At 35.9% G+C, this 11,276-nt stretch overlaps 1 protein-coding gene across 1 annotated transcript in view; it reads right to left on the minus strand.

The window, feature by feature from the left end:
* The window catches only part of LOC5577336 (tight junction protein ZO-1), a 253,064-nt gene extending 251,321 nt beyond the window's left edge, over positions 1 to 1,743 (minus strand). Inside the window, exon 1 of the mRNA XM_021851162.1 lies at positions 1,370 to 1,743. Within this exon, the coding sequence (XP_021706854.1) occupies positions 1,370 to 1,670 (301 nt within the window). The 5' untranslated portion in view covers positions 1,671 to 1,743. The remainder of the gene's footprint in view (positions 1 to 1,369) is intronic.
* Positions 1,744 to 11,276: the final 9,533 nt, after the last annotated feature.

Raw genomic sequence — 11,276 nt, forward strand, 5'->3', positions numbered from 1 at the left:
TTGTTAAAATTAATCCATATTATAAACGGTATGTGGTTCGACAAAATGGTTCTAACGGGTAGCAGAAAACTTCACAAAGATACAACATCGGTGAGATCGGTTCAAAACGGATTATATTGGTGTAAATTTCTATTATTATATACTTGTTTTGGATTGGATGGGACCATCAGGGCACCCAAATGAAGCGATTTGGACAGAGAGCTTGGGACTGCCTCCTCCCTGTTAATATTTTGTGGATTGAGGGCTCTTGGCCCCATCTATTGGGAGTATTCTGTCAATCGAGGGCTCGATTTTACAGTTGTTTGTGAAAACTTTCTTCTGGAAGGAGATTCTCTTCCCCTGCCGCGGGTTTCGTGCAAGTGTCTCTGCTTGCGGGTCCGCACATCCATTTTGGCCCTTTACACAGGGGACTGACTGCTCACAAACAACAGTACAATCTTGATCAAATCGCTTTTAAGATTACTCTAGTGCTATAGGCAGATACCTTGCTACAATAGATGGTAGAACCTTATCATCATCATCATCATCATCATAGACGGTTAATCTTTATAAAACATATTGATAAACATGATAAACATATGATAACATCATGAGCTTACACGGCTATAGAAGTTATGTACAATCCTAAAGGGATCCTATTTTCCACGGAGTGCCTTACGAATCTTATTTTAAGTTTGTTTCATGTCATTCTAGGAAATTCTTTAACCCAGAATGCAATAAATTGATATAATGATTCCATTTACCTACGTACCAAGACCTATTACGTGAATTGAGGATTCAGTGTATATGAAAGCCTTTAGAATATGATTGAATAGTCTAATGAGTCATGTGATCCATCAAATAAAAAACCAAATTGATTAGTTTACTTAAATCTGGAATGAAAACAATCTTTAAGTTACGATCAAGATTCACAATTAAGACCATAGTTTGTGGCAATGGCCCAAACTATGCAGCGGCCAAGAGGATCAATGAGAGTAGTGCTTGCTTACGTTTGGAGAAACAAAGAAGAGAAAGAAAAGCACAAATTGCACTACTTGGCAAAGATATTTATTTCGAGTGAGCCAATTTTCCTTGACGAACTTGTTTCTACCAAAAAATCTACTCAGCTGTAGCATGCAGGTTGGTATACATGTAGGTAAGGCTAGGTGGCCACACAAATCGCCGGAGCCAATTGCGTTGAAAGCAGCCAAGAAAAGATGATTGAAGCAAATCGTCGTAGTCGTCAGAACAATGAATTTCTGAGTCTGAGAATGTTCGTTTCAGATATAAATGCCGCTGATCTCTGAGACCGAGGAACGTCAAATTAATAAGCTTAATTAATGATTGCCATATTCGATGGGTGGTTTCTGTTTGTTCTTCTTGTTCATACCTTCGCCACTTTGGGACAATTTGTCGTTGATCAGATCCGAGATCAGCTGGCTGCATTCGTTCTCGATCGCATAGCAAAACTGTTTGAACTTCTCAAAGCCATCTTTGGCGACTATCTCGATCAACTGATCGCACTTCTTCTCCAGATCACCTGCCCCATTGATCTGCTCTTCGTCTTCCACATTGATCACACTGTTTTTCACCAATATCTGCACTAGGTTCGTTTGGACCAAATCCCGCACTATGGTCAAACGATGCCGCGAAAGCAACGACCGAACTTCTTCCGACTCGTCGGCCATCATATGCGATGGATGCTACAAACAAAACTGAGCGACCAACCCTCTGCTCAGACATCTATTCGTACAACCGAACGGCTGGCTGGCTGGCTTATTAGATGTGAGTAGGGTTGTCGCAAAATCTCAATTAATCGATTAGTTGGTAATCGATTATAGTCCAAGAATGCCGATTATCGATCACGATTAATCGACTAGTATTTTTCGATTAATCGAATTAATCGACATTTTTTTCTGTAAATATGAGTTCTTACTGCTATAAGGTACACCGGAGTAAGCTAAAACGGGTCGGGCAAAATGACTACTAAGTTTTAAACATGATGACAATAAGTGTTAGCAGGTTTTTCGTTCCTTAAAGTTTGTTACGTTAGTTAGCACAATGTTTCTGTAGTAAAATTTTACATTTCATGTAACCCCAGCCGTTTCAACTACCCGAAATTTAATTGAAAAACAGTTTTGAGAATTGCTCCCAATAGATAAATCCTTGTAAATACGGATCGACGTACACGATGATATTCTTCTAAAATTTAATAGAACTAATCCAATTTGCGAAGCATGAAGCTGAGGTTCATGGTTTAGTAAATTGTTTAAGTTATTTTTTTTTTAAATCAAGATCAATTTCAGTATGTTATTAGTATACAACTTCGTTGAACCAGTGGCCTACATTTATCATTCTGAAGCTAATCCCCCCCCTCTTCCATTTTTCATGATTTCTATTAATGAAATAAAGAAAAAAAGCACACATAGAATTGATCCATGCAGAACATACACGAATGAGCTTGGTAGATTTTTTTGTATTGCTTACCTTATTTCTGGAGAATAATTTGATCGAATATCCATTCTCGCGGAACATTACTAAAGGACCTATGTACAAATGAGAGATTCTCTCCTCTCTCGTTCTCTTTCGATTATAACAGTGGAACACTAAAGATTTTGGGAAGTTTTTCACTATAGATCGAAAGTTAATTTCCTTGACTAGCGTTTCATACAAAAAACGCAACAGAAGATATTAATGTGACTCAGTTATTAATGAAAGAGAAAGTAAACAAAGAGAGCCTCTCAATGTTAGATAGGTCCTTTAGTAATGTTACGCGAGCATTGATATTTTGTGTCATGATTCATTGTAAATTGTAGGGAATAATTCAAAAAATTTGTAAAACAATTCGTATCTATAAGAACCACTTGAATGTTTACGGGATTGTAACAAAATTTTAGGGATATTTTGGAATGAGTTTCTGCACTTGACTCGGGAATTTCTAGCTAAATTCGGCGATATTCAGTTTTCTCAGGTAAGCTCTGTTTAGTTCCTTCAGAATTTTCTACCTTCTGAATATTTTTTTCAAAAATCTGCTTGGAGCAAAACGGTAAAGATTAATAGTAATTTTTACTATTATTTCATTCGTTTTTTTCACATTACAACCTAGCTATCCCGGCATACTGCGCGTTTATGGGCGTTCATTCTACAAATTATAACATACAATTTACTAACGCGTCGAAGTCCTGGACAAATGCATCAGTGAAAAAAAAGGCAAATCCTTTGACCCGTTGCCATGTCAACTCTTGACCAGGACTAGTTTGGGACTAGTTCATTCCTAAAAAAAAGACACCAAACTGGAACCAGAAAAAAAAAACAATAAACACCAAACAAAAATAAAGAAAACAAAGAGAAACTTAACAAGAAATAGGGGATATGAGATCGATTCTTCATAAAATCTGACAAGGAATTTCTTCAAGAGTATCTTGATGATTTTTTTGCATTTCTCGTGACATTACAACAACTGTTACTTTTCATATTATTTTGTATGCATTTTGTCATGATTTTCACTAGGAATTTCATCTGAATATAAAAAGATTTCCCAGTCATTTTTCTAAGGATGCCTCCAGAGAAACATCCAGGATTTTTTCAGAAATTATTAGTAAATGAAAAACCGAATTTGATTCCTCACAGTTTGTATCTTTTGACAGGTACGCGTATTTCGATCTCAACTGTAAGGCCGTCTTCAGTGTCGTGTACTAGACTCGACTTGAAAATTTTTAGATTTTTAATTCTAAAAAAATTTTAAATGACGAAAACGAGACGCACGGTAAATAGTCACATAGAACGGTACGAGGCGATCTTAACATGACATTTGTAAACACAGTTTTTGAGTATTTTTTTGTTATGCATAACAAATTTTAAAATTTTTCCCTGCGTGCGACGCTTCGTATTGGTATACTAGTTCCCTTTAAATTATTTGGAAAAAGTATGCAATTATTTGAAGTGCAGATCTCTTTTTAAATATAAGAAAAGTGGTAGCTTGACGGTAGTTTAAAAATAAATTTCTTTATAGCTTTGACCCGTGAAAATGTTCAGGCAAAACAGCTGGAGAAATCTTTAAAGAAAGTCCCTGAGGAAATGTTGGATAAATTTCTAGAACTGAATCCTTTAAGAGTTCATTTAAAGAATTTCAATAATAAAATAGGGGAGAATATTAATGGAAACTTCTGGCAGAATTCACCGTAGAATTCTTGGAGTCTTACCTGGATATTTCCCCTTTTCCTAATGAAACCTGGATATTTTTTTGATGTTCTTTTTAAAGGTGTTTCACATCATGCATTTAGGGCGAAAATGGTCAATGACCTTGAAACAATTGCAGCAGGAATTCTACCATGGACTCTTTTAGGAATTCCACCAGGGATGCTACCGACAGTATTTCTTTTAGGGATTTCTCCCATAATTTCACCATTATTCATGCTTCCAAATATTCCTCCCAAACATATTTTTAAATTATTTCTAGATCGCTTTCAAAGATTCATCTATGCATTCTACAAGGATTTGTTCCAGATGTTTCTTCCAGGCTCCTTCAGGATTTTTTACAGAAATTTCTCCCAGAATTTATCTCTAGATTCCTCACAGAATTCGCTTGAAAAAATTCTCACATGAATTCTCTCAGGGAGTTCTCTAGAAATTCTCATAAGATTCCTCCAGCAAAACATCCAAGGAGTCCTCATGAAACCCCTCCAAAGATGCCTCCATGAATTCTTCAAGAAATATATTTTGGAATTATTACAGGGAATTATTCTAGATTTTGCTTCAAAAATTCTCAGTAGTTTTTTTCAGTTATTTCCTTCGCGATTTTTTTAAAGTCCACTAGGCATTTTGTGTCAGCAGTTTTATATTTAAATTGCTATAACTTTTTTGTTTCTCAATATATTTGCACCACCATAAGTTCTCAAAAAACTCTTCTATTTTAATAATCTTTGTTGGTTTCGATCATTGGTCATCCGGATCCGGAGATATTTCAAAATACCTTGGGGGACCGACGCGTAGCCATGACCCACGTTAAAACCTCAGGTTTTTTTTTCTTATTTTCGGTAATTGGCTTTTCATAACTATACTTTGACAAGAGTCTGTTGGGAAAAAATGAAACCGATCGGTGCAATCTTTTTTTTTTGAACAATAAGCTTTTATGTTTTTAGTACCACTCACTCCGGCCGTTACAAGATCTTGTAAACTTAAAAACATCATGTATCGACTAAAAACAAAATGGCAGCCTAAGAAATTTCAAATTGCAAATGTCGGTCCCCCAAGGAGAACCGGATATATTTAAAACTAGATGACGAAGGGTCAATACCGACACAGAATCCAAAAATAGTTTTTTTTGAGAACTTGTGAAAAAGAGTTGCAAAAATATTGAGGAACAAAAATGTTATCGCGATTTGAATATAGTTTTGTGGTGAAAATATGAAGCTGTCGGTAGAGGGGTTAAGAATTATGCTTGGAATTATTCAAGTCGTTTCGGTTTTAATGCTACAGATTTTCTTCTTCAGATATTCCTTAGAATTTCTTTTGTGGGATTCCTCTAAAAATTCCTGCAAGTATTTAAATAATTTATCCAAGGATTTCTTCATAAATGGCTCTAGTAGAACTTTTAGAGATTGCTTTTTATCCTTCTGAAATTTCTCCAGAGATGGCTGCAAGTATTTTGTTTGAAATTCCTCTAGGGATTCCTTCAAGAATTCTTTTAGAAATTTGTTTAGGGATTTCTCCAACCATTGCTTCAAAAATATCACTTGGCTCCTCCAAAACATTTCCTGTGGTTCTATCAAGAGGTTCTCCAGGAATTTCATCAGGAGTTCAAAAATTCCACCGTGAAATCCTACGATTATCCTTTATAAATTTATCCAGCGATTCCTCTACGCCTTATTCTAGGAATTGTTTCAGATTTTTTTCAAGGGATTCTACCTGTTTTTTTACAGTCATTCCTCCTAAAATCGGCCAGCATTTTGTTAAGTTTTTTTTTTCAGGAATCCCTTATTTGTTCTTGCAAGATTTCAATGAAGTCTACCGATAATTCTTCAACAAATTTGACCTGAAATTCATTCCGGGGTTTCTTTAGTAAAAAAACACAGGTATTATTCCTGAAATTCTTTGAAGAATGCCTTTACATTGATACATCTGAAAACTCTTCATTGACAGTTTTTTATTTCTTTCGGAATTTCTCCAGTTATTTCTTCTGTTTTCTTCAAAAATTTCCTCAAGATTTTTTTTTTCTATCTTTATTAACGAGATTTTTAGCCCTAGGCTAGTTCATCTCGGGACCAACGGCTTTACTTCCCTTCCGAAGGAAGTCGTCACTGAATTTTTTAGTGACTATCTCGGGGATGGGATTCGATCCCAGGTCCTCGGCGTGAGAGGCGTGTGTTCTGACCACTACACCAGGTCCGTCCCCTATTCCTCAAGATTTTTTCCTGGAATTCTTTCAGTAAATACTCCAAGAATTTCTGCAAGAAATCCGAGGAAAAGTTTTTATTAGGTATCCTGTTTGAAATCGTAGAACAAATCTCTTAGTAACGCCTGAAAAATTTGTGAAGGAATTCTCGCAGGAATCCTAATAGGATTTTTGGGGGAATCCCTTGAACAATTTCCTGAAAAAATCAGGAGGAATCTGTGGACGGCTCCTGGTGGAAATCTTGGAGGATTTTCTGTAAAGATTCTTAGGGAAAATACTGCAGGTGCACATAGAGGACGCCGTGTACGGTTTCATGAGGGTTTTCTAGTAGAGCGTTCCATAAAAATCCCTGATGGAAGTGAGAGAGAAATATTTTGGAATGTTTTTTGGGAATCGCTGGTGATTAATTCGACAGTATTTTTTGAAAAATGCCTGGAGAATTTATAAAAGCGGTACTGTAGCAACTCCTGGAGGAATCTCCATAAACATTCCTAATTGATTGCTTGAAATAAAATTCGGGACAATCTCTACCAACTTCCTGGATAAATTCCAAGAATTCTTTGAAAAAATGCCTGGTTGAATTACGAAATAATTTAGGAAAGAATCCGTGAAGCAATTTCTGAAGCAATATCTGAAAAATATGAAGTAATCTCATATTTGAGCTTCACATTGCATTCCCACAGACATCTACAGGTATTACACAGCTATAAATATTCCTAGAGATCTCTATAAAAAAATCTTCGCAGTGTGGTTCCTGGAGCAATTTTTGGATTTATCTATGGAAATATCCATACAAGTTTATTAATCTAGGAATTCCTGAATAAATTACCGGGAGAATCAATCTGGAAATTTGTCATGCAATATTTGTTAAACATTCTGCAGAAATTTCTGTAGCTCTATCTGTACCGATTCCATGATCTCAGTAATTGGTCGCAGGGTTCACGTTTTTTTACTTTTGTATAAAAAAGTTTAAATTTCGTTCTATCTTGATGTTTTGTCATAAAATGAAGGATTCGGATATAACCTATTCAATATTTGCTATGGTATGACGTCTCTCTGAATGTGGATAAAAATCATGGATTTTGAGCTGTCGATGGTACAACATGATGTTCAGAAAATGACCACACAAAGATCTTCTTCTTCTTCTTGGCATTAGCGTCCCCACTGGGACAGAGCCTGCTTCTCAGCTTAGTGTTCTTGTCAACACTTCCACAGTTATTAACTGAAAGCTTTCTTTGCCAAAGTTGCCATTTTCGCATTTGTATATCGTTTGGCAGGTACGATGATACTCTATGCCCTGGGAAGTCAAAGAAATTTCCATGACGAAAAGATCCTGGACCGACCGGGAATCAAATCCACACACCTTCAACATGGCTGTGCTTTGTAGCCGCGGACTCTCACCACTCGGCTAAGGAAGGCCCCAAAGATCTACCAGAACCGATATCACATGACCAAAACCAATCGTCCATGACTTGATGCTCTTGTGAATCAGAATAAAAATGTGAGCCATACACGTTTAAAAATTTTTAACACAGGGTAGAAGTACCAATTATGGCTATAGCACCAATTATGGCAATAGTGGGAACAAAAAGAGATTTTTCTTATTGTTTCACTAGAATATAACGGCTAATATTCACAGGAATGATAAACCTATTTGTTTTTGATGGTAACTAAACCTTGATAAGAACATTCGTGCAATAAGCTTCGAAAAATGAACATTTGAAAATTTTGCCTCACACATATTTCACCTTCTTAGCAGTTTGCTAAAAGACACCACTTACGAAATGTATGTTTTCATCCGGAAAAAACTGCTTCAACCGATTAATGTATGTTGTCTAGTGAGAACAAATGAATAAATTTAGCTGGTGAGCTATCAAATCTACTGTTTTAAGCTGGAAATCGTGTTATTTCCACTATGTCGATAACTGGTACAAGGAGTGTATGAGAGCCCAATTATGGCAGTACTCTGGAGGCAGTTTGTTTACATTTTTTGATCAGTGAAATAAAAGAAGTAAAGCTGTTTTACTGGTGACTTCCACGATGGGAAGGTTCGGTAAGGCATTATATTCATGTTTTGTACTCATTTGCTAAGATTTTTCAATCACACGTTCGAAAACGTTCGCAAGCGGAAGATGCTAATTTCATGGTAGAGAGGGTTTTCGGTGACACTCGATTTTTGAATTTTCCCTAGTTTTTCGTTAAAATTAGGCGCTGGAAAGGTAATGTGAGTTTATTAATGCTGTTTTGTATCATAATTTGCGTTTTCACAACATTTCGACTCCTTTTCGAAAATTAATTTGCTCTCATGAACCCATTGCAATAAATTGATTTAACATGCATTTAAAACAAAACTTTTGGAAAAATTTATGAGCAATTACTTCATTACATATTAGCGTTGCATTATCATTCGCTCTGTCCATAATTGGAACACTTTTATGTCGAATGCTAGGAACGCTATTGCCATAATTGGTACAAAAACAACGCTTTTTAAAACCATTTTTTAGAAGCTTAAAGTCAATTTAGTACTAAAACTGTTTAATTCAACTGCTTCGCAAGGCTTCAAACTAGTAATTCACACCAACAAGTCATGCTTACGTTTTAGGAACGCGGGTAAAACTTGATTTTTATCCATACTGTTGACATATTGCATCCATAATTGGTACACCTACCCTAGGTGTATACCACTTCCTTGTGTACATGATCAATTTTAAAAAAACTGTTCCGTACTCTATACTAGGGTCTCATACATTTTCATTAGAGCGAAAAAAAAACAAATACGGTTCAAAAATAGATTTTTGAGAGCGTTTAAAAGCATTGTAGCGTTGGATGTTCTTTTTCTAAAGTTAGTTTTCTTAAGTAAGAAAATTTTAGAACTATTTTTTTTCAGTGGCAATGTCCAAAAATTACCCCGATGTACAAAGAAAGCAAAAACAATCTATGAGAATTTTAAACATTCATTAAGAAATGTGGGAGAATCTCAAGAGATACTTTTAGCAGACCAAGAAAACGCTGAAAGTGGAGGTAGGAATCTTTCCAAAAGTGAATTAAGAAAATAACCAGAATATTTTACGCTTCCCGCTGTATAGTGTAAAACAGGTAAAACATGTAAATGGTAGTAAAAATGTGTAGCGTGGGCAATGACATAATGATCCATGGCCAATAAATTGAAAGAGAATATACTGCTGTGAATCGCAAGTGAGTCCCATCTATCCATCCAAACGAATACTAAAATAAGTTCAGGAGATTGAAACATGTTTGGATATCAATGAAACTTTCAATTTGCTTGCCATTCTGATACCTTTTGAGATAAATATTAAGGTGAAGATGCATCGAAGCCAAACCTCAAATTTTCAAGAGCACAAATCTAGAGAACCAGATAGCGGTTTGAACTGAAAACTTAATCGATTGATCACTCGCTGGTTTTCAGCTTGAACGGCTATTTAGCTCTCTAGATTTGTGCCCTTGAAAAGTAGAGGTTTGGCTTCGATGCATCTTCACCTTAAGATGATCAAAACACCGTTAACTTTTGTATAACACGTTACAAAACTATGCAGTGGGACTGTAATGAGGTTACATTTCATTATGTGACAATTAGACTTGGTGTTCTTTTTACGAATTTTACCGAACAAATTATGTAGTCTCGCTAGTGTAGCTGAAAGATCATAGGAATATATGTTGAAAACTTGTATAAACTAAAATTGTACAAAGATGCAGATGGGACGCGATTCACGGCAGTATAGGACTATAGGACTGTGTTTATTGAACAATTCTGGCACCGATGATCTTGGAAAACGACAATTTGAAGTTAATGCACAGAGAATATCAAAATGAATAACTGCTAGATCTATCAACATATTCGTGGTTTTATGATTGCCTGTGCGATAAATTTTCGTGCACAACCTCACACAACACAGTGTTTTACAGGAAAACATAACCGTAGTTTGAATTGGACAATTTATTTTGGAAAAATTGACAAATAATCGACCGCAGTTAATCGATTATCTCGATTATTGAGTTAGCCAGGTATCGATGAAAAATTAATCGATTAGTGAGCCGATTAATCGATTAATCGAAATAATCGATTAATTTGCGACAACCCTAGATGTGAGTACATCTATCCAAAGCACGGCGCGGCGGCATAACCAATACACTCACAGAAAGCGTCTTCTTGGGCCGCTGTTTGTAAACAATTTCCTTCCGACTAAGCGCTTTCTGGTGCACTGTCTGTATTTATGTTACAATTCTATGTTACCCCTCCGACAACATTATGCAGCAGAGCATACCCGCCGCTGGTCGCGTCTCTGCCTCGACAATGGTGATAGTGTTGAGGAACGAGAGAATCGAACGAACGATGATTGGGATAAAACATAATCCCATCAGCAGGGCTTGCCGTTGCACGTTCTAGGAGAGTGTGTCCTATTATGATCTTTGGAGTACAGTATTGGACAATACATTAACAACTTTTCAGATTTTCCATACAAAATTGTCAACTTTAGTGGGTTGGATTTGAATGAAATTTTCACAGTTCTGCAGGCACACCTTGATTTTCAACATATCTTTTTGAGGTATTTTTTTTAATCACGAGTTCAAATCGTTATATTTGAATGATGTGAATTTTTTTGGTAATTGACATACAGTGACCGGCAAAAACCATACAAAATGACCAAGTTTGGTGACTTGGATCTTGGCTCCTAGAGCAAAGATTGGGCTTTTGAAATTTGTATTGCAACTGGTAAATAATTTGAACTTTGTGCAGTGAAAAATTCACAGCATTTTGATCACCCTCTTTTAAGTTATCGCAAATGCCCCATTTTGTAAAAAACGCTAAATTTTTCATTTTAAACTATTTTTGAAACAAAAGGATTTAGAGCAATATACGCTTTGGTAAAAATGTTTGATTTAT

The sequence above is a fragment of the Aedes aegypti genome, chromosome 3 (assembly GCF_002204515.2).
Source record: "Aedes aegypti strain LVP_AGWG chromosome 3, AaegL5.0 Primary Assembly, whole genome shotgun sequence".
Taxonomy (NCBI): Eukaryota; Metazoa; Arthropoda; class Insecta; order Diptera; family Culicidae; genus Aedes; species Aedes aegypti.